Source organism: Vipera ursinii (genome assembly GCF_947247035.1).
Source record: "Vipera ursinii genome assembly, chromosome: 6".
Lineage (NCBI taxonomy): Eukaryota > Metazoa > Chordata > Lepidosauria > Squamata > Viperidae > Vipera > Vipera ursinii.
The window spans coordinates 53,737,678-53,763,861 of NC_139515.1; the positions used below are offsets into that span (position 1 = coordinate 53,737,678).

The window sequence follows — 26,184 nt, forward strand, 5'->3', positions numbered from 1 at the left end:
CAATGCCATCTCCGTGCTATGCCCGGGTCTGAAACCCGATTGGTACGGATCCAGATATTCAGCTTCCTCCAGGTTCAAAGGGAGCTGTCATGCCACCATGCTCTCAATGACCTTTGCAAGGAAGCGAAGGTTGGAGACAGGACGGAAGTTGTTTAAAACAGCTGGGTCCAATGCCAGTTTCTTGAGGAGGGGCCTTACCACCGCCTCTTTCAAGGCGGCAGGGAAATACCCCTCACTCAGTGAGGCATTGATAACTGCTTGGAGCCAGCCTCGTGTAACCTCCCGAGATGCATAGACTAGTCAGGAGGGACACGGGTCCAACAAACATGTGGCGGCACTTAGTTTCTCCATGATCTTGTCCACTTCATCCGGAGTCACAGGATCGAACTCTTCCCAAATGTACTCAGTCAAATTCATCGTTTTCCTCTCGTCAGATACTGCCCAGTCAGAGTCCAGACCAGCCCGAATCTGAGCAATTTTGTCCACCAGATATTTACTAAATTCCTCAGCCCGTCCATGTAGGGGGTCCTCTCCCATCTCTTGATTTAAAAGGGAGCGGACCACTCGGCCGGCGCGCTTTGCCACCCTCATTGCCACAAGATAAGATCTAGAAAAGGATCTTAACTGTGTTCGGTCAGACTCAGACCGACTGGTTCTCCAAATGCTCTCTAGGCCTCTTCTCTGGTGTTTCATCTCCCGCAGGTCCTTGGAGAACCAAGGAGCGAGTCGGGACTTGCGCCGGGTCAGAGGACAACGCGGTCGAGAGCCTCCGAAGCAACCTGTTGCCAGGCATTAACTAAGGACTCGACCGGGTTGTGGGAGAGGGAGGTGGGAATCGGTCCAAGCGCCATCTGGAATTTATCTGGGTCCATCAGGCGCCTGGGGCGGAACCACCTGGTCGGTTCTGCCTCCTGACAGCGGGGAGTGACGTGACGGAGGCCCAACCACAGGAGATAATGATCTGTCCATGAAAGGGGTTGTGATATTGGAGTAACCCCACCCAGTCCATTTAACCATTGCCCAGAGATAAAAATAAGATCAGGCATGTTTCCTCCCTCGTGAGTTGGGTCCTGAGTAATTTGAGTCAGGTCCATGGCCGTCATGGAAGCCATGAACTCTCGGGCCACTTCTGATGCACTGCCCAGGGAAGGTAAGATTTTTGCACATAACCTTAACTTAAATGACATATGTAAGAAATGATTCCACAACTAGATACCCATTAAGGTTTGTTTTTTGAAGTAGTTCACACTGCTATATTAACACCACATACTAGCTGATGGCTTAATGAATTAACCCCACTATTTGAATTCATAGCACAAAGTGCTCTACAAGGTAGGCAACTATAATTTTATCTACTGTGATGAATGAACCCAGCCACTGAGATTTCCTACATACTATATTATGATTTGTTATCAAGGGTTTACTGAAAAACCATTGGCTGGGTTTGCATGCAAGTTATAGTATAAATTAACAATGTCTGAGTCCATATGTTAACCCAAAAAAAAGCATATGGCAGCTTGTGTGACTCTGAATGTAGCATACTAATGATTCTGCTCAGCTTAGAACTGACTTCCTTTCCAAATACCTGCTGTGTTAAATCCTTTGCAGTAGATTAATTAAAAAACAAAAACAAAAGCAACAGTAAATACAGCACTCACTGCAGCATTTTGAATACAAAAACTTTTTATCATTCCAAGTTGGTTAAGTCATGGTGGAACCAGTAATAAGTATAAATAGATCTTGATCAAGGGATGTGTTATCAAAAATATAAGCCACCTAAAGCTCCCAACACAGTATTTTATCCTCATTAGATTATCTGATTTCATTTTATTTTGTAATAAACAAGTCATGATTATGTGTAATAATGAATTTTATAAGTAATAATTCTTATTTAATAATTACTTCAGTGTATCCACTAACAGTATAAGACCATGCTGTATGAAATTTATCTAATTTAGAATCATTTCTCCTAAAAGAGGAAATAAATGCAGCCATTCTTTTCTAACCTTGCATCCTAAATTGAATCATGGCACCTTACACCTCTCTTCAACCTATTCTGCTTTCAGGTGCAACTTGAAGCAAAATTACAGGAACACAAAAGATCTGAGATTCCAGAAGCTGAAAACCCACGCACCCAGATTCAAAATATAAAACTGATCCATCTCAAAACGATGTTTAAACAGTTCCACAACCTGTGAGTAACTTACAGCATTGAGCATAAGCAGTTAGATTGGCATATAGATCATTGGTTAGTGCGTTGTGCAAATCCAGGCAATGGGGGATTTCAACAAACAATCCGGGGTTCGCATGCTGTGGAAATATAGCCAACGAAAGATGAGCCCAGCTACTAGCAAAAATGCTTTGGCAGAGCGCAATTTCTTCCTACTCATTCATCTTTTTACGCGGCCGAAAATCAGGTGCGATGAAACCACAGCGTGCATGAAGATTACTAAAGAAATTGTCTCATATCGGTTAATCTAGTTCGGGGCGCGGTAGCGCTATCCCTATCGATCTTTTCCACCCTGAAGAACAACCCTGGCGGAAGCGGATAATGGATCTTAAAGCCTGGAGATCTTTTCATTAGGAAAAGCCGGAGAGAAAGGCGAGGTAAGCGGGCCCACTTCCACAAAGCCACGCCCTCTATTCTCTGGCATCGTTCTCGCTCATTCGGAGCCAAACGACATAGCGGTCTGAGGCCGGCTGAGGAAGGCAGGGTGGGCGATGGCTTCTAGCCACGCCCTTTCCCCGCCCCCCCTCTCCCTCCTCCCTTAGCTTCTCTGAATTACTTCGACCTCGACCCAGCCCCTTTCCTCCCTCGTGTCGCCCCTCAGAGGCGGGTCCGGCGCCTGCGCACTGTGTCCGAGAGGCCGGGAGGTTGCGGGCGGGTGGAGGAATGTGCGTTACAGTTAAATAGTGGCTACGGCGCCGCAGAAGCGGCGCTTTCCGGGGACCGGATGAAGGACAGGGACTGAGTGAAGCGGGAGGAGCTGCGGCCGGAGGGAGCGCTCGGGCCGGGTCGCGGCTGCAGTGTCGAAGGAGACCGAGGAGGCGGCGGCCAGGAAAGACAACAGACGGCGGGGCTCCATGGCGCGGCGTGGGTTCCTGAGTGGCCGCGGCGTCGCCAGCTCCACTGCCACAGCTGTGCGCGGCGCTCTCTTCCCCTGAGGAGCGTTCGCTTCGCCTCCTGACGAGGAAAAAGGGTTCGCTCGCCCCATCGGGGTCCTCGGGTTGGACCGAAGAGAGAAGGGGAGCCCGCTGGGGCCTCCCTCGTCCTTCGCTTCCCTTCCACACGGACGGGCGGGCGGGCGTGCCGGGGGCTGGAGTAGTAGGCGGCGGCGGCGTTGGCGTTGGCGTTCCTGCCTCTATGATGAAATTCAAGCCAAACCAGACGCGGACCTACGACCGGGAGGGTTTCAAGAAGCGGGCGGCGTGCTTGTGCTTCCGCAGCGAGAGGGAGGAGGAGGTGAGAGCCGGGTTCTGCAAGGCTGCGGCGGGAGGCGGGAGGCGGCTCGGAGGAGAAGCAAAGCAGTCGGGGTTACCCCTCGGCTCCTCCTCGGGAGTCGGGGGAGGGGGGGCTGCCGCGCCCAGACCCGCTCGCTCCTTCTTCCCTTTCCTCCGCCGCCGGCCATCAAGTCCGTTCGGCTCCTTTGTGTGCGGTGTCTGCCGGAAGGAATTAGCCTGTCGCCCCCTGGCGAGCCCCGTCGGTCCCTGCCCGTCTCCTTCGCAAGATCTTTTCCCTAGACCAGGGGTCGGCAACCTCGGCTCTTTTATGACTCGTGGACTTCAACTCCCAGAATTCCTGAGCCAGCATAGCTGGCTCAGGAATTCTGGGAGTTGAAGTCCACGAGTCATAAAAGAGCCGAGGTTGCCGACCCCTGCCCTAGACAGCCCAACTCGCCGTTCTGGGACGCAGGGATTGCGGGTCGCCAGTGGGCGTCGGCAGTAGCTCTCCGCGGGCAGCCTTAGTTAGAGGACTCGGGGGCTGTAGCCAGGGCCGGGCGGGGGAGAGAGCGCTAGGAAAGGCTCCACGTGTGTGTGAGAGAGATTGCTGCAGGACTCCGGGGTCTTCAAACTCGGCCTTTTTTATGACTCGTGGACTTCAACTCCCAGAATTCCTCAGCCAGGCATGCCTGGCTGAGGAATTCTGGGAGTTGAAGTCCACGAGTCATAAAAAAGGCCGAGTTTGAAGACCTCTGCTGCAGGTCATCCACCCCGTGGGCGAGGTTAGAACCAACGTGCTTTCAGCGCTCGCTAGCCGGACTGATCTGGCTGTCTCCGAAATCGGCAAGGGCCCCGAGTTCAGCGCCCTCTTGAGAGTCGGGCGATCAAGTTGCTTTTGAGACCGCCACTAGTTTCTAGTTTCAAAGCCCCTTCCCCTCCTCCCTTGACTTCTAAAGCAGACAGGTAGGCGGCAGTAGTGCCTATTTATGCAACTCTAATCCGTGAAACTTGCTCCTGGCGATTTTCCTGCCCCATTTTTGTCGTCGTGTCATGTGTTCTGAATGGCCTGTATTACCTAAGTAACCATTTGCTATTGCCAATAGAAAATAATAATAATAATAATAACCGTAACCTAGGGTTGAACTGTGGAGACCTTGGTGATCTCTGAATTTTGTACCGTAGTTGGTCGGCACATTTTCATTACCCAGTTAGGTAACATCAACGTACTAATGGGTAATGAAACATCTGCAAGCAAACAGCACGAAGGATTCCACTATTTCCTATTAAATTAAACCAGGTAGTTCAAAGATAAGAAACTGACTTGAAGCATGATTATATATGAAGTGCTTAAATAAAATATCTGGGTTAAAATCTATGGGTAGATTTGTTTTCATATACATTGAAGTACTATTTGAAACTGAATAATACAAAATGCAGTGTAATTTTACTAAATTTTGAAAAGCTGTATTTTGCTTCAAAAGTACAAACACGTACACAAAATTGCTTTGACTATTCTAGTTAGATATACCATAACTGGTTGCAGAAATATGGGTAACCATTAGATGGCTGCAGAGTCAGGCTTTTCCATGTTACTTTGATGTCATCTACTGGATGTCAGGATTTTTGCATTCCAGAGATGGTAATCATTCTTGACAATATATCAAACTACTAGAAAGGTTTTAGCACTTCCAAAAACAACCATCATTGACAAAAAAGGTATTGTTAGTATTGATACCTGAAGGAACTTTTTAAAAAATGATTAAAGTCTCAATACTTGATTAATTGTTGTTGAATTAACCTTTGTTTTTTGAAGCTAATTATATTTTAAAAAATCAGCTCCATTTCATTAAAACCTAGCTGTCACTTCTCAGGTTTATTCAAAGTGACATAAAAGTATGAGGATACATTTAAATACAAAGTAGTATACTTTGTGTCCCTTATTTTACCTAAGCCAGGGTTTCCCAACCACCGGTAGATCCATGGACCAGCACCGTCCATAGCATGCCAGAAACTGGGCTGGCCAAATAAGTGTAGCCCTAGCCACAGGATACAGGCAGCCCTTTCCAGTCCTCAGAAAAACCTCTCTCCATGGAACTGGTCCCTAGTGCTCAAAAGATTGGGGGCCACTGATCTACGTTATGAAACAATTTCAGATAATTTTCTTATAAACATTTGATTCTCTGCTATTTCTAAAGTACAGAATATGAATAAATATTTTCTCTGTATCTTTGTTGAGTAGTAGGTGTTATTTGAAGTTGAGGGAAGAAAAGATATACTACTTCTATATAATATAGCAGTCACATAGTATTCTTGTCATATAAGCTATAAGAAAATCTACAAAAACAGGCCTAACTAACTGTATCAACTTACTATAATTCCATAATGCACTTCAGTAACCGTCCAGTACTGTTATATCTTACTGGTGAAGAACTTAATATTGCTAGACTTTACTTGTATAAAATAACAAGAATTTAAAGTTGTATGATTATAGTTATATAACTGTTTTATAGGGTTGTTATAGCTTTTCTTGTATGTTTTTCCTCCTTTTCCCCCACCAATCTTATAGCATGTTAATGGTAGTTATAATGTATCTGTTCAGAACCATTTGAACACCTTTCCTAACATATTAATATAGATTTATTAAAAAGTAGCTTTTAAAAATTAAGATTTACAATACATTGAAGAAATTCAGTTACAGTATTAGAGAAATTGTTGTGGGGATCATTTAGTTAGAGATATATTCACATAATTATTGCAGGAGTCTTGAATCCAAAAAGGACTTGGATACATTAGATATTTTTTGATTTATTACCAAACCATCTACTAAGGATGATCATGAAATCATATTCATATTATATTTTGAATATTTAGAACTTTGCCATCCAAAAAGAATAGATACAGACGTTCTCATAAAAACATTTTATTAGGTTGCCTAAGGAGCTCAGTATATTCTTAATTAAAATAATCTTGTGTAGTTTAGTCTGCAGTGTGGCTGTACATGGGTCAGTGATCCATTCATCACTCCTACCTATTCAATTGAATACGCTACCAGCATCATTCCTCTCCTCCCCCTGAACGAGTGGAACTTGCTTCAAAAGTATTCCAAGAACCTAAAAATTAAGAATGGCTGCAGCTACTTGTGTTTCATTTAGAAGTCTGACCATGAAATTCACAAAACATTGAGTGATAGAGTTCATCTGTGAAGCCACTGAAGAAGATAGGAAGAAAAATACTGTTAGAAACTAGCATACATACCTGTGTTGTCTTGACAATATGATCTTGCAGTTAAACTTCTCAGACAATTTTAAAACTGTAGAGGGAGCTGTTGTTGTATTAAAAGTGAACTACTCAGCAAGTTTTAGTTGCATGTATAAGTTTCAGTAATTCACTTTTCAAGGCAAAAAACACCCTAACTCTAAGGCATATCTTACAACTAACTAGTTTTACTTTTCTGAGTATTTTGGCATATCCACTTCCTAAAATTTAAAGAAAGAAACAAGAGACTAAGTATTTAGTAAAGATAAAGATCTGGGGATAAGGAAATATTCTATTGTTTTCAGGAATGTAGGAAAAACATCTTATGTCTAATGTTACATTAAAATAAGCAGTAATTCTTAAGCAATTCACTTTTCTTTTTAAAAGGATGTTCTGTCTCAGAACTTCATTAGGGACTGTTTATTAAATCTATGCCAAATCCTGTGTTCTTTTTCAGTTCTTCCAAATAAGTGTATATAGCCATAATGAAAGCAAAAAATGTGTAGGTGCTAAGAAAAATATAAATCAAACTGTTTTGTTACAAAACAAATTAGAAAAATTTGAATCCTTTTTAAGTAACTGTTACATTTTGACTTTCTACACAGCAGTTATAGCATGACAGTATTCTTTCTGCCTGTTCATTGTAAGAAACTCCTTGGGATTTTCATTTGACTTCTGCAGAAGTCTAAAACTTACTGTTCCCAGTAATGTAGAGGATTATTTCTGAATCTCCAACAGGATTGAAATAATATATATTTTATATAGTAAGGGTATTCTAGTTGACAAGTGTGTTTTCTCACAATATGAAAATCCCTGTTGTATTGCTCGTGTCGATATTGTAGGATATGTTTCTATAGAGATGAACTTCTTAACATTTTAAATTTAACTTGTGACTGAAACCATGTTATGACGAAACAGACTGTTATGATTCTTTGAACATCATTTAGATTAAATTATAATTCTTTTCAGGAAATGCTATGAATTTCTGTAGTAGTGGAAAAAAGCCTTGCCTCTTATATTGTGAAAAATCTAGATTATTTAATGGACTTTTGAATATTGTCTGACCTATCTGGAACGTTGTCATTTTTCTCCTAGTATATGGGCATCATTATGTTTGAATATGATTTTGCCAACTGATAACATAATGCTATGCCAAGCCACCTTTCTTGCTTGGATTGAAATATGAAATACTTTAGTAGTTGATCCATGGAACTGGAAATAGTTGCAATAGTTGTGGGCTTAAAAACTTTTTGTCTAGGCTGCAAATGTCCAGATTAAAATTTTTCATTTTCTCTTTGATATGTATTAATGCCTATAAACTATTTAGATGATCAATAATTATAGTAAAAATAAAATGAGAATATTATGTTTGGAGGTTGCACTATATAACCCTTATAGTAGCCAAAGGAACCATTTTTATCAGATTCTGTGGACTGCTAAAACTTTTTTTTTATTTCTAGAGTTAATTGAAATAAGCATGTTTAATACTACATTCTTTTCAGAATCTAAAGATAGTGTGTGTTCCATAGGGCTTCATGCATTGCACAAGATACCACATTATGGCTTATCATACTGTGTGGTTCTAATCTGTAATATTTGCTTCATTTGTCTATTCTGTTATAAAATAACTTGGGAGCGTCATGAGAAAAAATAATATTTTAAATGCAAAAGATGTTTGAGAACAAAAAAAATTGAATACTTAGACATTTCCCCTTCCCACAAAAATAGGCATGTCCAGAACTATGGACTGAACATAGCTTCTTTTGTGTTTTACAGTGCTGTGATTTCTCCCTCAAACTTTGAAAAGTAGTGTGCAAATAATTTGCTGTGGAAGAGCAACAAATGAGTGACTTGAATCCAGGGTTGTGGTGATTATTCGCTCTTAGAAGAATCTTTAGTTTGCTGAGGAGTAAAATTTTGACAAAAGTTTTCATTAGACTTGACTCCAGTGGGACTGTGAGTAACTTTTTAATATTACATATGCACACTGTGCTTTGTTACCACCAGACATTTAAACATGAATATATATCAAAAGATTATAAATAACCAGCAAGTTGCTTAAATGTGTTCCAAGACATTCATTCAAATAGGATTATTCCTACATATATGTGGAATCAATTCAGGCACCTTTTTTGCTTGTAGTTTTGACATCCAGTTTTATGTAGTTCTAAGATAGCCAAGGCATCTTTTGAAAGATATGTAATTCACTATTCAAACTATTTTGATTAAAAGTATAGTCTAAATCAGGGGTGTTAAACTGCCGGCCCACAGGCCGGTTTCATCATACCTAAGCCGTCCACCCCATTGCCAGCAATGCAAAAAGAGTCGCAATATGTCACGACATGTCACGTGATGTGGCAGGTTTGACACCCGTGGTCTAAACAAAAAAATTCCTGTCCTATTTGGCATAACAAGACAATTATATTCCAAATTACAGGTAGTTATAGTTATAACATGTTTGCATTAGCAAACCCTACCTCAGGTGTTCTGAATATTCATTTTAAAAAAGATTTTTGAAAACTGGAATAAGTTCAAGGAAAAACAACATGAATAATAAAGGTCTGGTAACTAAATTTTGTGAGGAGGGAAAGAAAATGGAGTACGTTTTTTCTTGAGAAAAGAAAACTTCAACAGTATATATTCAAGTGTATACAATCCAAGGTATGTAAAAGGGCACCATATTGATGCTTTTTATTCACAATAAAAACAGTTCAGAAATAGAACCAGATCCCAAAGAAAGTAAGGAATTCTCCTGTATTAGATAGGTTCAAGAGAAGCCGGATAATCATTTATTGTGTATGCTTTAAATTGGATTTCCACACTGAGCAAAAAAGCTTCAGTAGCTTAAAAGGTTCCTTTCACTTCTTAATTTATAAGAATTCCATGATAAATTAATGCTTTGATCTTTAAGGCTGCTCATGTTTTTAACATAATTTTGACTATAGGAATGCAAATTAATTTTATGTAAAATTCTTAATACAAGTAATTTCTTTCACTGCTTACATTTTTTCCATTTTCTAGTGGCAGTTACTGAAAACAGTGCCGTGTATTGGTAGTTCATGAATTTGACTCTTATATAATAGTACAAAGTTGTATTTTCAAGCTTCAGGCAAGCCAAACAATGACTCCTTCCTTGTATTAGTAATTGGGATCGCTGATCACAAGCTGAACAATATAAATGCTGAATGAAACATTTTCATTAAGCTGGATTATTTCACTCGGAAAAATAATCAGATTCATTATTGTTGGTGGTTACTCAGATGAATATAAAAACATGTTTTCCTTCATTTGGGGGAAAACAAGTTTCATCTGATGAAAAAAACATGTTTTCTGATATACCTATAAAAATTCTGTTGGATGGGAGAAAAATAAACTTAAAATAATGTACCTAAAATTGAAGAAATAAGGCAGTAGAAGTCTAAAAATTATAAAGTATACCTGGCTGTGACCACAGTATCTAAATGTGAGTGCCCTTCATAAGCACTAACATTTATAATCATGAAGAAAATATACTATGTCTAGGTTTTTCAACAGATTAACCAGTTTATTCTAAAACTTTCTTGGCTATATACCTAAAAGCTACTTCAGTCTAAATAAAATGTTTAATTTGTGCTGCTATTTGAGAAGAAATAGAAAATAAATCATACACTGATTATTTTTTAAAAAAAGATCCAGTGCAAATTGAAACATGGCTCAATTCATTTACATCAGTTGATACTTTCTACCTTTATTTCCCATTGGTCTTATACAAGATCTATCTAACAATAGTTAAAGGATTTCCATGGATATAATTTGTTGTTAAGGTGGTTAAAGTTATATGTTGTAAGAGAATATAATGTAAGAATCATAGCTCATGTGAGAAGAAGAAACTTATTTGGCAGAAAAGAGATTATTAATGGTGCAAACCAATTTTCTACAGCCTAGTATCATGAAATTGCTGAAGTAGCAATCCCTAGATTTCCCTATCAACATGGCTAGAGAATTTTGACATACTGTCCTGGTACATTAGGAAAGAGCCAAACTGACATAGGTAAGAGAGCATAGTTGAAACAATGAATTTTTTGTGGCTTGACAGCCTATGTAAACATGTAAATACTTGAATTCTTAAGAGTTTATATTTCATCTTCATAAAAGTTAATTTAAAATGTGTTCTTTTGTCTAGTAAAATGTTATTTTATACTGCTTTGATCTTACAAAAATTCCCATCAGATATTAAATTTAAAACATCAGTTTTAGAAACATTTTCTTGATTTAATAAGTTATGATCATCTGACCCCAGCTCTCTTTCTAGAAACAGAATCATCCTCGTGATTGCCGGTACAGTGAAGAAAGTTTACCCTCTGCCCTTCTTATAGCTGTGTGGATGGATTGCTAATGCTTTCCTACACTATGTAGCAGCCCCATGGCCCTAATATTAAAGAGAAGCTAGAACATTTGGTGACCTGCTTTAATTGCATGTAAAATACAAAATTAGAATCATGGAATTATAAGGAACACTCTAATCCAGCTTTCTGCCCAAGGCAGGGATCTTCAACACATATGCCCTTTGTTTGGTGGATATGATGGAGAATCCGTTACTCAGGAGGATTTCCTCTGATACTTGAAATTAACACAGATTTGGTTCCCTTAGTTCTTGGGAATTGGATGAGTAGGACTTAGTTTATTTAGACCTATCAGCTTTTGATTCACTAGCTTTGATGTCCTTGCAGACTATCCAATTAAGGCTTGGAATGCTGTATTAACAGTAGTTTTACTTATGTTCACAAAATGGAGTTAGGGGACAACAAACACTGTGGTCAATAGTGCTCCATAGATTTTTTCTCTGTAAGAACTAATCACTTCTTTGCTTTTCAGATAAGACAAAGTAGTGCGAATAATGAAAATATTGCAGGGCAGAAGTATAGAGTGAAGTAACCCCTGAATACTAGTATATACTATTCTAACTCATGGGACTTTGTTTTGTTCTGGAAAATATAGTTGACTTTAAAAAAAAATCTGAATTCATAGTTTAGGAATACATCTGATATTGTTCCCTATTTTTTTAGGTAGAAATGATACCATGAAATTTGCTTAATTATATTTAATGCATTAGAGTTGGAAACAAATATGCAAGCTCATAGTGTGCCTATTGCAGTGCACTTATATGAAGTGCTATTCTTAAACATCCAAAGTTTACATAATTGCATAATCTCACCGTTAGACTAACATTAACTGGTATCAAAATCTTATCTAGTAGTGAAAATAGGGGTATGCGCTTCTTTGTATTAAAAGCAAAAAAGAGGCATGAGTGCCCATATTATACCTGTCAATCATCTCTTTAAACTACTCTTTTTTCTTGGCTCACACAGTGTAATTACTTTAGCTTATAAAAATATGAATATGAGTTAAGGAGTCTTAACAACATAGTTCCGCCTATTCCAAGGCACTTCATCATACCATGTTGGCACTTCTTTACTCAGATTGGATGAGAGGGGATGCTCTAGCATGTAAGCCCAGGGAAAAAATACAGCTTTTCTTTTTTTTAAAAGTGTTCATAGTTGTACATAGCCATGTCCAAGTTGAAGTATGTTTTAAAGCTTAATTACAAAACATAGCATATCCCTAATTGAATATTTGTACTGATTTTCTGTCTAGTCCCACAGCTTCGGAATGAACCAAAGAATTTTTTTTAGGTAGTCAGTGACAAGAATGTTCCATTACCATGATATTCAATCCACAAGAAATAGTCAAGTCCAGCACATAGATTGAAGACCTGAGTCTAACAAGAGATCAGAGTGTACAGTAAAGGAGTCTAGGCAAACTGCTTCAGGATATCATATATTAAATTAATCTGGTGTAATTTTCAATAACTTGGCTAATTTCCAGTGATTGCTTTTGCTCTGGACAACTGAGCTCTAATGTTCTAATTTCTAGCTCTCTGTGTGTGGGGTTTTTTTTGGGGGGGGGGGGACACATTCATGGACTTGCTTTAGGATCAGAAGCTGAATGGAAGAGCTGCAAGAGATTAAAAACTATCCAAGCTCCATTCTAGCATTTAAGTCTCAAAGGAACAGAAGTTCACAGGTTTAAGTTGTCTTATTTTCTAATATCTTCTAATAGAAATCTTCTAATTTGTCAATGACAATGTTAGGTTTAATTCCAAGTTGTGGATTGCAACCATTAAAGCCTTCAGTTGTTGAAAATTATACCTAGCCACCAAAGGTACTTCCTATCTTATTATTAAGATACACTATAGTCTGTTTGAGGAGGCTATCATTGCAAGACCTACTTATTGCGGGAATTTCTTCATCATTATTTCCAAAATTGGAATATACTCAGAGTTACAATTGGTTTTTGCTAGGTTTTTTTTTCAAGAAGTATCAAAGCATGTCTCTTTAACTTGGCCTTTAAATTACTTTCTTTTCTTTATTATTTTCTGATAGTATTAGGGTTACTATATTAATTGGTTATTTTATTCATAGGTGCTATTAGTAAGCAGTAGCCGGTACCCAGATCAGTGGATTGTTCCAGGTGGAGGAATGGAACCTGAAGAAGAACCAGGTGGTGCTGCTGTCAGAGAAGTTTATGAAGAGGTAAAATGATTCAGAATTCCCAGTTTGAGATAATTTGTGGCTGTTTTTTTTTCAGGATCTTTATTACTAATTCATTCCTTCTGGTATATAAGGTAGAAAGAACTCATGTTTCAGATACATCTAGAAAGAATCATACTTGCATCCTTTTTCCAGTCCATAAGTGTAAAACAGTTACATGCTAGACTCATCTGAATGAAAATACTACATTGCTACCAGATGTATAATATTCCTTTATGATAGTGCCAGTGGGTTTTGCAAGATCCAGAAATCAAAATGTTTTTCTCAGTAATATGATTCTTATCAAGTATTTTCTTGAAGAACAAAACTGGTTGCTATTTAAGTGTGCTAAATTTCTCCAAACTTTCATCTGCCTTATTAGTTACATTTTCCTGCATGCAAGTCCTATGAAAATAAGTAAACAGGAACCTTTGTTAGAAGGTTTTGTATCTAAATTGAACCTAACTACTAGAATTACAAAATGAGGGTGGTTTTCCTCCCCACAATTACATCCCTCCTAGAAGTTATATTGTAAGAATACAAGGATTGTCTATAATTTTTTTTTAAAAAAAAGTCTGATTGCCTTATTTCTTGCAGGCTGGAGTAAAAGGAAAACTTGGCAGATTGTTGGGAATATTTGAGGTGAGCCTTTTAAATTTTTCTTGGCAACATATTATAGAAAATTAGTGTGCAGTTTATTTATTTATTTAATTACATTTATATACCGCCCTTCTCCCAAAGGACTCAGGGCGGTGTACAGGGCAGTTAAAACATGGCATACAAAGTTAAAAATAAATTAAATTAAATTTAGCCCCAAACCAAGTAAATCAAATTCTAAAATTTAAAATCCCAATCCCTCAGTCCAGGCCGGCAAGCTCGAATAACCAGGTTTTCAGTTGTACTTATTAGGGGCAGAAGGAAACACATCTAAAATTACTTGAATGAAGAATTGATAATTTAAATAGTTGGACTTCTTAAAAATCAGATTTAGCAATGGAACAATATCATAATACAAAAATGAGAAAATATCTAGTATTTATCGGATACTACTTTCTCCAGTTTACAAAGTTGTTATTTTTGAAATTCAGTTAGGCTGAAATCATTACTATCTCCACTGAAAAGCAATGAGAATATTTAAAGAAAGCACTTCTATAAACATTTGGGTAAAGCAGACATAGCTATTAGAAGATTTGCAGTCCAAGGTTGTCCATGCTTGTATGCATCCATGGCTGCTTTGCTTTGCTGGCAGTCCCAGTGGAAGTGTCTGGTATAGACATACACGCCCACAAAAGAGGACAGCTTTCAAAACAGAATAAAGTTGCTTTAAAACTTCAAGGAAAGGGATTTTTGCATTTGTGAAGAGTTTTGCTGTGAAAACAACTGAGATAATTAACTTTTGTGCAATTCCTGGACATAGCATATTCTGTTAAATCCCGTAGACCACTATTTGCAAATTCAATAAAAGCCCAGTAGATAAAGCAGAACCATATTTGTAGCATTTATATTTCTCTTTCCAAGCATACAAGGAAAACTAATATTACTTTTAGAATTGCAGACTCATTCTAGTCTTTTATAATATTATACATTTTGCTTTTTTCTAGTTTTTTACCTTGTTTCTATAATGACTGTTAACCATTAACACCAATCATGTCGACTATATTTTGTTGCACTGTATGTACATTCTCATCACATTATTTCCTTTGGGATTAGGGTGAGCAGTATTACTTAAAGGGGCAGAGGTGGAGGAAGAAATAGCAAAATAATTTGAAGATCTAACATAAAAGAACACAAAATAGTTAAATCCAGATTGCACTTACAATATTCACCTCTCCATATGTTTTTATCTTTACAAATTATCTGTTTCTATATCGCTACAATGTTTCATACATTTTTTTTTTTGTTCTCTTTCTGAAAATCTCATTAACTCCATACAACCATGACTTTCTCAGTCCCCTTCCTCTCAATTCCTTCCCCCCTCAATTATAGATTTCTTTGGTCTTCACTTTTCAATCATTCCATCTGTGTGATCAAACTACAGGTAGTCCTCGACTTACAACAGTTCTTTTAATGATTGTTCAAATTTACAATGGCACTGAAAAATGTGACTTACGACCATTTTGCAAAGTTACACAACCTTTGCAGCATCCCCATGATCGTGTTATCAAAATTCAGATGTTTGGCTACTGGTTCATATTTATGACTGTTGCAGTATCCCAGGATCATATGATCCCCTTTTGCAACCTTCTGACAAGCAAAGTCAATAGGGGAGCCAGATTTACTTAACAACTTGGTTACTAATTTATCAACTGCGGTGATTAACTTAATTGTAGCGAGGAAGGTCGTAAAAGGGGTCAAAATTCACTTAACAAGTGTCTCACTTAACAACACAATTTGGGCTCAATTGTGGTTGTAAGTCAAAGACTACCTGTATATCAACATACTTCTTTCATTCTGGTCACACACTTTTATATTCAGAGCATTGACTTTGCTCTTATTTTTGACCTATGTTTTCCTTGTTTCACTATATATTCTGCTTAAGTAATTCATTTCCACAGTATTCAGCTTTTATGTTTCTTTAGCTACACTGTTCTCTCTTCCAGATAACAAAGTGGACAAAAATATCCTGTTATACTGTACATACCAGTTTTCCTACTTCTGCTTCTTTTGACATATTCATTCCTTGCATCAAATCACATAATATCTATTACCTTTCTACTAACATTTATGTTAAATGCTGTATTCATGTACTCAGCCAATACACTTCTAACCTCACAAGCATTTTTATTGACTTATTAAAGTGTCAAGTTCTAATCACACATCCATGTCTTACTCCCTGCCACGCCTATTTATTTTATTATATGCTCATATTCATACAATTCTTGTTACCTTTTCAAGAACAAATATATGAATGCACATCATATGCCCAATATAAAGTTTCAGTACACTGGTCCAATGTTGTTTATTCTCCCCTATTTTACCCTTTCAGCCAGAATTCTGTCAGGCACACTTGACAAACTAATTTTACTGTAGTTTTTGGATTAGGATTTTTTACTTTTCTTTTTGGAAGAATGCCATTCTTTCTCATCACACAATTATCAGACAAGGAATATTTTTCACAACCTAATAAACAAGTAACACAGCTATTATATAAGCAAAAATCATTACATATTTTAAATTTTTATATTACACTATATTTACAACCTTACAATATTTAGACAGTCTCACAGTATTTGACATATTTTTCTGAACATTAACATTAATAGCATTTATTTCCATTCTATTATATCTACCATTTCCTATATATATATATATATATATATATATATATATATATATATATATATATATATATATATATATATATATATATATATATATATATATAATTCATTTCAATATTTCTCAGTTCCTTTTTATCTTAATATTTCATCTCTCTTATTTTTTTGTACATAGAGATTTGTTTTCTTTATACAGGACAAACTTTCAATAGCCATTCTTTCACTTTAGTTTTTTTTTTCATTTCTTCCTATGAGGTTTTTTTCTCCAAATGTCTGTGCCACATTCAACCTTTTCCCTAAGCAAATATCCCAAAAAATCCTCATTCTCTTTTATTGTAAGGCCTCTAAATCGCCCATTTTTAATACTTTTGTCCACTCGCTTAAGTCATCTAATTAAACTCCCCACCACCCTATTATATTCACTTAGAACAGTGAATAACCAGTGGAACAGTTTGCCTTCAGAAATCATGGTGCTCCATCACTGGAGGTTTGTAAGAAGAGACTGGACGGTCACTTGTCTGAGATGGTATAGATGCTCCTGCTTGAGCAGCGGGCTGGACTAGAAGACCACTAAGGTCCCTTCCAGCCCATCAATGTTGTAGTAATTATTAGGCCTGTCTTTAATCATACTGGTGCAACATGCAGCACTCATTACTAAAATTAAAAACATCACACAATTTTGGCACATTTTGGTAATATGCAACAAGTTCAGCCCCAATTCAGTTGTATCCCAAGCATGCTCATATTGTTCTATGAAAGCTTGGATTCCTAATCGTATCAAAACTGCATCCTACCAGCTAAAAGCTACATATTATACAGTATCCTGATACAAATTCAGAATAATGTTGCTTTTTTAGAATTATGCTAACTCATGAATTGTCAACCACCCTGAGTACTGTTTACTATGGAGAAATGAGATGTAAATAATGTTAATACATCTGATATTGCAAATGTAAATTAAACGTATTTCTGTTATCTTTTTTCATACTAAAGCAGAATCAAGACCGGAAGCATAGGACTTACGTTTATGTTCTCATAGTGACTGAAATCCTGGAAGACTGGGAAGATTCAGTAAATATAGGCAAGACTTTTTCTGCCTTATATATGCTAAACATTTAAAACAAAAGTGTTTTTAGAATGTTACATTTAGGAAATGTTATTTTTAGGAAATGTTCGCTCAAGTTGCAATACCATGTCATTTAAGTTGTAAACATACTTTCAGAGTGTGTATGTGTGTGTATGTGGAGTACACAGGTATGTTACTGACAAGGGAGCAAATCAACAACCTAAATCATGCAGCCCAAATGCTTAGTTTTTCACATTGTTTATAACTCCAAATGTTAAAGATCCTTATTCATTAAGATGCTAAGATATACAGAAACATTTCATATACAGAGATGAAGATTTTGCCAGCTTGCAAGCAATAACCTTGATTCTCACAATTAAGCTTTTCTTAAATATATTAAAATTTAAAATTTTAAAGTAAAAAATACTTCTATTTAAAAAGTATAACAAAATACTGTGAAAAAGTTCTTGTTTACGTTTTGTAAAACTTACAAATTATCCAGGTTTATAGGCAAACAATAAGTTGACCAAATTTGCTGATGATACTAAGTTGTTTTAAAGGGGGCATTATGTTACCGGAAGTACTCTGAAGGATTTTCCCAAATGTATTGAATGGGTCTCACATAGATAATTGTGCTGACTTGCAAAACATGGGCATAAAAATTCACTAGAATCATAAGGAAAAATAGAAGGGCTACAGTGCTCCCACATCATTTGTCCTTATAACAGACCATGGGGATGCTGTAGTGCTCCCCTGCCTCTCTCATTGAAGCAGCTGCCATTTTCAGCACCCCAACAATTCCTTGTGCAAATGACAGCTGCTTTCAGAGCTTTCTATCCCATCAGCTGGTCAGTAGGAGGTTCAACACCTCTCCTGCCTTTTGCAAGGTTTTAGGAAGCCAGCTTCTGTGAGCAGACGGCAGCTTCTGGATGAGCTTCTCAAAACCTTTCCCTTGGTTTAACCCCCTTCCTCCCCCAGAAAGCCATAGTTCTTCAATAAAGAAAACAAAAGCTGGGAGGAAGCAGTTGTCGATCTTTCTTCGCCTCCCCAAAATTAGGTGCAAAACTAAACTCCCTGCCTCTGCTGTCCAATCTCTATCCCTTTTAAAAAAAACCTTATCTTGACTCCATGGTAAAGAATAGAAGAACAGAAGCAAGCAAGAAAAAATCTTTCTGCAACTTTTCCCCTTGAACTGGAAAATCCCCAAAATTTAGACAACTAGAGACTTGTGCAACAAAGTGGAGGATGCTGGGTCTTTGCAGGCTTTAACTGTCCACCTGTAGAATCCAGCTAGGACTTCTTAAAGGCTAGACCAGGTGTAGGCAACCTTGGCTCTTGTATGACTTGGTGGACTTCCAATTTCCAGAATTCCTGAGTCAGTATGGCTGGTTCAGGAATTCTGGGTATTGAAGTCCACAAGTCATAAAAGAGCCAAGGTTGCCTACACCTCGGCAAGACCGTAGACTGCCTCTGTAGGCAATCAGGCAAACAGCTAAAACTTGCAAAGGCCCAGCATCCTCCATTTTGTTGCACAGGTCTTAAGACATTTAAGTGAATTTTGCCCCATTTTATGATTTTCTCAGAGTCACTGCAGTTCTTAAGTTAGTAACACAGTTGTTAAGTGAATCTGGCTTCCCCATTGACTTTTATTAGGAATTGCAAAAGGTGATCACATGACCCGGGACACTGCATTGGTCATAAATATGAGTCAATTGCCAAGTCTGAATTTTGATCATGTGACCATGGGGATGTTGCAACAGTCTTAAGTGTGAAAAACAGCACTCATTTTTTCAATGTTGTCATAACTTTGATCACTAAATGAACTGTTGCAAGCTGAGGACTACCTGTATGATTAGGTCTTGCCCAGATGTATTTTAAGAATACATCTGAAATTTCTGGAGTGTTTTAACTCATATTTTTATATGCAACTTGTTAAATAATGAAATGAAGGAACTTCAGTAGTTTACTTAATGAATTTCTACACCAGCTATCTCACCTAAATGACTTAGGTTATAATACTAGTGGTAAGTTTCAAACAAGTTGAACCTTAAAATATTATCTTTCTATCCTCACAGGAAGGAAGAGAGAATGGTTTAAAGTTGAGGATGCAATCAAGGTCCTTCAGTGTCATAAGCCTGTACATGCAGAGTATTTGGAAAAATTGAAACTTGGGTGTCCATCTACCAATGGAAACCCTGTAGTTTCTTCCCACCCTGATAATAGTTCTCTCTATGTTACTTCAGCACAAACCTCTGGGCTACCATCTACTATAAGATAAATTCTGAGTTACTTTTTCATGTTCTTCCATCACAAGTGGAAATGTATTAGTGATCCTGTGCTGTGTGTATTGTAACCAAAATCTTGGAGTCCGTGAATACTTTATGTTCAGTCTTTTTTCTTTACTTTTTAGCAATGTGTTTTGGCAAATCAAAGCCATACAGGGATTTTTAAAGATGCCTTAAATGGTCTTTTTTCATTTTTAAACATAGTACCTAATTCAAAGAGTGAATTTGAAACTTGACATTTGACTTAATTCAGTTTCTTAAACTTTCTCAAATAATTATATTGCTTTATCCCATTCATTGTTGTTTCCCAAGGTCAAAATTAAATTAGTTGGAGGAGTTAAGGCATGAAACCAACAAAGTGCCTTCAGTGTTAAGCTTCCTCCTTTAAATTGTTTCATAGAAAAATCAGTATATCAATGCTGTTTTAACTTTTATCGGTTCTTCATATTGCTCGTTAAGGATTTTGGTTAAATTTGGCAGATACCACAAAATGCCATTTTTTTCACTTTTGCTACTTATTGCCAAACTTTCTTTGCAGTTCCAGCGGGTTTAATTAATTACTGGAGACCATTCCAACTTTTTTCAGTCATTTTATACATTATATGAATCGTATTATTTGGAAGATCTGTTTGGGAGGGTTAAAGGGGCAAGCAGGCCATATCAAAACATTGAAATGTTTTCACATCTGCCACTAAAGCATGCATGTTTTTACTCTAAACAGTAACAAGTTGTAATTTCACAATTTTTTTTAAAGCATCTACACTATATTTCCATTTTTCTGTAAAGACAGAGTTTTGGTTGAGGTAAACTACTTCCGTTGTAAAAATTTCTTGTTTCTCATTCTTCATATGTAATATAAATTAACTGTAAATAATTCAACAGATGTAAAGTGTAAAGTGGAAAGTAAATGTAATGTAAATACTATTGTTCACCCATTTGGGTTGCCACCTATAACTTTCATGTCTTAATAGTGACACAGCAAGCCAGAATTTCAATAGCTCAATTTCTTTAATATATCTTCAGATTTTTCTGTTATTTTATTACACAGCTGTTAAAGGGATAAGTTATGCCTAAAAACAGGTGGGGACTACACACTATGTAATGCTGCTATGAAATAACCACTTACTGTTGCAATTTTTTTAAAAATAACTTTCTCTAGTAAGATGAAAATAATAATGTGCCATATGGATGAATTTAAATAAGGAACATCTGTAAAATATAAGAACAGTTGTGAGTTTTCATTTAAGAATCTAAATAGTAGTAATAGAGGATTGATACGAAGTTCTGCCATAGATTAAGAACCTTGAAATTTTAGTAACTTAGATGATGGTGGGAATCATAGGCCACAATCAGTTTTAAAGAGCCCCATGTAAAGTCAAAATGAGAATGCAGACTTAATACAAAAACCTTGTGTTAACTGGAATGGGGAAGTGATTAGTTACAAGTAATGTACAATCCTAACCTGGCTGTTCAGACCCACATTTCTATTTATTATTCAATAGTTTATTGACCATATGGTTGTAAAAGTGAGAAAATGTCTCACATTATCATAGTGATGAACAGAATAGCAAACCAAATCTGTAATTCTTAACAGCTTCATCTCAACATTTTTGGAATATAATCTAAGCTAATAGAAACCGCCTATTAGTGATGCATGGTTATTTTGCTTTCTATTGTTACATACTATGTAAAAATGTACAGTTTATGCTAACTAAATCAAAGGTGATTGCTTATAAATACTTCAGGCTGCCGTGCCACATAGTTACACTGATGTACAGATCTCTTTAGCCTATGCAATTTAAAATAATTATACCCTCCTCAGTTTTCCGATATCTCTCTTGCAACATGATACACAGGATAAGAAATTTCCATTGTTCAATTTCCTGAATTTGCAAGTTCATTGAATAAAGTTAACATTCTTTAAATCTATAATTTGCAGGCTGTGCAGTGCTTTGAAATTGATTTAGGAAAAATATAGTTGCCAGACAAGCGTTCAGCTTACGTTCTAAACTGAATCCAAAGTAACCCTTAACTGTACTAATTTGCAGGTATAGGCAGGGCAATAGGTATGTCAGATATAACAGCAAAGACCTCTGGCCAAGATAAAACCTTTTATAACTAATAAAAAGAGCATGGTTTTCTATAAATTGTCAAAGTATTGAAATATTGTAGAACTAGGATGTAGAACAAAACTTGTTCTTTAGTGAGGAATGGAAATTGATTTGGATTTTCATGTACAAAAGTTTGTTATAGAGAACAAGTAGTTGGGAACAGGTCTTATAAGAATCAAAAAATTAAAATTTTGTGTTTACTGCAAGCTACCAAAGCTATTAAAATGTTTGAAACAATTGTTCAATGTGCTCCTGAAAGTGTACATACACACAGAGAAAACACTAGAATTCAAGTTGTAAACTTTTTGAGCTGAGCATGACTTTCTTTTAAAGACTGATGTAAGAATTTTGACCTTTTTATATCCGAAAGAAACCTCAAATAAAAAATAAACACTTTCCAAAGACTGCTGTTCCTTTTTACGAAGTTTAGTGACATGATTAAGCAGTGCTTATCTGATCTAAAATCCGCAAATACTAAATTCTAATCCAATTCTCATCTACCGAAAGTGCTTCTCATTGTAAACTTTGCAGGGGGAGAGCCCAGTTTGATCTATGCATACAAAGTATCAGGCGCCTGGTAACCACTTTTTCAATGACTGGTATGTTTTATTAAAAGGCATAAGTTTTCATGAGCTGCAGTTCATCTCACCAAGTGCCCTTAGAAGGAGTATAACAATCTTTGTAGTGTAGTATGTAGAAAATATTCTTTGCTTTCTTGTCCTTTAGGAATGATGCCCTGTTGTTTGCACTTGCTTAAAAATATGCCATTTTCTTGTTGAGAGCTGGAAAATCTACTACCAGATCAGATACCCAAACTTTGTTGTTGCCATTTTAGCTAAAAAAAATCCTATACTTCTAGTTATGTACCGCACATTAATATTCTGTATTGCTTACAGAATGTCCAAGGCTTAGTATACAGCACTTGCAGTTTGATCAAATAAAGATGATTGATCTGGAGAGCTATGCTGATTAATAATCTACAGTAGGCATGTCAAAGGCCTTTGAACTGTGGTGCTGGAGAAGACTCCTGCGAGTCCCTTGGACTGCAAGGCGATCAAACCGGTCAGTCCTAGAGGAGATCAATCCTGACTGCTCTTTAGAAGGCCAGATCCTGAAGCTAAAACTCAAATACTTTGGCCACCTAATGAGAAGGAAGGACTCACTGGAGAAGAGCCTAATGCTGGGAAAGATTGAGGGCAATAAAAGAAGGGGACGACAGAGAATGAGGTGGCTGGATGGAGTCACTGAAGCAGTAGGCGTGAGCTTAAATGGACTCCAGAAGATGGTAGAGGACAGGAAGGCCTGGAGGAACTTTGTCCATAGGGTCGCAATGGGCCGGACACAACTTCACAGCTAACAACAAGGCATGTCAAACTCGTGACGTTGCACAATGTATCGGGACAGTTTTGCCATTGCCGGCAATGTGGTGGGCATGGCTTCCGCATGACGTGTCCGGCCCATAGGCTGGCAGTTTGACACTCCTGATCTACAGGGTCAATGAGGTAATGTTTGGAATTTGATTCAAAATAGGCCTTTGACAATCTGCACTCAGACAAAAGGGCACAGGAGCCTAAAAAACATTTGCCCTATACCAGCACAAAGGAGGAGACCCATTCAGATCATCTGCCTCATGTTGCTGATTTGTCTCGTGGACTTCTAGTATTCATCCACAGTCTTGTCTCCTCACCCTCACCACAAAATGGCAGGAGGAAGCATAAAAGTCAAAATCACTGCAAAAATGAGACAGGACAGTAAGTTCAAGCAACATTGTAGGGATGCAACAATCTCTACAATGACAACTGAATTGGGCACAGTCTTCATGTCTTGAATGTGAAAACTGCAGACAGTGCTGTGAGTCTGTTATCATTCACATCAGCTATAGTAGTTCCTACTAGTATACCAGAAGTACATACAATAACAGAATGCATATATGACTGAAAATTCTGGAGGAAAAGAAGCAGCTCCTATGCTGATGGCTGAAACTTGCAAACTTACCAAAAATAATCTCCCAAAACAATCAAAAGTACAAATCATGTCATCAATCTTCAGAAGAGATTGATGCAGAGATCATGGCCTCAACATGTTAGCTTGGAAGTTTTTATAAACCACAAGCTAATAATGCACAAGGTACTTAGAATATACTTGAAGTATACTCTAAAAACGAGAAAGCTGAATTATTTGACTTCACATTAACTACACAAGCATACTGCCACACAGAAACAAGCCTAGATAACACCATTCTCTTGAGAGCCTGCAACATCAACAGCACCAGAATCCTAAGACTTTAATGGATTTTTGTAGGGCACCTATGTGGACTAGTCATTGCTCACAGGTGTCAAACCACATGACGTGTCTCAACGTATCGCGACACTTTGCATTGCCAGCAATGGGGTGGGTGTGGCTTCAGTATGATGAAAGCAGCCCGCGGGCCAGCAGTTTGACACCCCTGTTCTTGCTTGTCAGTCACTACCTAGCTTTCATTAACTGCACTGTTTGGCCAGTTTTGTAGAGTGCTATATAATAAAGTAATAAATCGCTCTCATGTCAGCTGCACTTACCAATAATCAAGCTCTTACACTTACTGTGAAGAATTGTCCTGTTCACCAGATTATGGATTCAGGTGGACCACCCAATTAAATAGGAAAGTCCCCAGGTGAAGAAAAAAAAATATGTTTATAAGCAAGAATCAATATGCTGACAACTGGAACAGTAGTAGAGAAAAGCTTTCACTGAAACATTCTTCTGCCTGTTCCTTCAAGAATTCCTAACCAAGAATATTTGTAGTACTTCTCAGCTCATATTATTTCTGAATATTCATGTTTCCTTCATGCCTTGAGAATGAAAACTCTTTAGCTGAGCATTAAAAAACAAACAAGTTATCCCTACAGTTTATCATATATTACAGCATGGAGTGAAAAATAGATTGCTATATAAACTTCCTTGTTCTAATTTTTAGGATCAAGATTAATGATTGTCAACTCTAAATATTTTTCTTTATGAAGCAGTAAAATAAGGTAAGAAAATGGTACTGTCATCAAGCCATGGACTCCCTTTGTCATATTTATACTCAACTTCAGAATATAGTTATTTGAGAACTCAACTCTTCATTTTACCTAAGCATGCTTTGCTCAGCCCTCTTTCCCTATCATATGATGCCCTCGTAAAGGTGACATCCTAAGGTAACAGACTTCTCACAGAACATGCTGAATCTTAATCCCTTTTCAAACTGAAAGCAAATATGGGATCGCTGTATCTGAATTATTCAAAACTTTAAATGCTTCAGAGTCCAGTAGAAGATCCAATCATGGTACCACCCAAGTTATAATCCTTTGTTATCTAAAGTGATCTATGTACAAAACTTCACTTTCAAACACAACAAAACTGGTCTGAGTGATAATGACAAATCACACTGGTATTTCAGCATCAGATCAAATGGTGGCTTCCAACAAATCAAGTGTACTTTATGTTGTCAACCAAAAAATAAGTAAACATAGTCATTAAACATGAATCCCAATGAATTACTACTAGAAACAGGTAATGATTCAACTGATTAAAAAGGTGATAGATAATTCTTCCACATATACATGAAGGGAAAACCCCAGCCTTCCTGGGAGTAAGACTTAACCAGAGAATAAATTCAGACTTACTGTAAGGTTTTAACACGGAAAGGCAAGGAAGGGCATGGGAAAAAGTGAAAACAAGCTGATAACAAAGAGAAAACACCACAAAAGGAAGTGTTATATAAAAACTTATTAAACTCTACCAACCGTTCATAAAGAGGCCCAGCCTTAAAATAGCTGATTTCCCTGATGAGCTGAGCCATCTCTTCCAACAGAAATGCCAAGTAGAAAGCATAGGAGCCAGCTTCTATCAAGAAAACCTGCTGCTTAAAGTTGGGGCTGAGCTGGCATTCTAGATTGCCTATTTGGGAGGGCACAAGAAAAGGACAGATGGTTAATTGCTACTACTAACATGGCTTCTCTCTTTAGTTGGACAGTGTGCTTTGACAGAAGTATCAGAGGGGGTTATTTTAAAGCCCTGCTCCTGATAGCTTAAAGGGGCTGGCATGAATAAATTAATCTCTATCCTCCTTTGGCATGTCCAGCATTTGTCAAATTTGCAACTGTTTGCTCCTGCCTACCTACATAAAGAGGTAATGAAATTCTGTAGTTTAGTTAT

General features: G+C 37.4%; 1 protein-coding gene across 9 annotated transcripts; it reads left to right on the top strand.

The window, feature by feature from the left end:
- The first annotated feature begins 2,378 nt into the window (after positions 1-2,378).
- NUDT4 (nudix hydrolase 4) lies at positions 2,379-22,424 on the top strand. 9 transcript variants are annotated; one of them, XM_083365744.1, is made up of 7 exons: positions 2,384-3,463; positions 8,473-8,652; positions 10,616-10,726; positions 13,158-13,268; positions 13,863-13,907; positions 17,537-17,624; positions 19,685-22,424. In XM_083365744.1, the coding sequence occupies exons 4-7, from the start codon at positions 13,215-13,217 to the stop codon at positions 19,885-19,887; spliced, it is 390 nt and encodes a 129-aa protein (XP_083221870.1). In that variant the 5' UTR covers positions 2,384-3,463; positions 8,473-8,652; positions 10,616-10,726; positions 13,158-13,214; the 3' UTR covers positions 19,888-22,424. The 9 variants fall into 9 exon arrangements, with proteins under 9 accessions (XP_083221867.1, XP_083221866.1, XP_083221870.1 ...); XM_083365745.1 differs by lacking the exon at positions 2,384-3,463 and adding an exon at positions 4,219-4,404; XM_083365747.1 differs by lacking the exon at positions 10,616-10,726 and having other exon boundaries at positions 17,540-17,624.
- Positions 22,425-26,184: the final 3,760 nt, after the last annotated feature.

Excerpts from the sequence above, each read along its gene's own strand:
- NUDT4 (XM_083365740.1), top strand. The coding sequence starts at position 3,365 with ATGATGAAATTCAAGCCAAACCAGACGCGGACCTACGACCGGGAGGGT. Across the intron at positions 3,464-13,157 it reads GCAGCGAGAGGGAGGAGGAG|GTGCTATTAGTAAGCAGTAG; the intron begins GTGAGAGCCGGG and ends TTTTATTCATAG. Across the intron at positions 13,908-17,536 it reads GATTGTTGGGAATATTTGAG|CAGAATCAAGACCGGAAGCA; the intron begins GTGAGCCTTTTA and ends TTCATACTAAAG.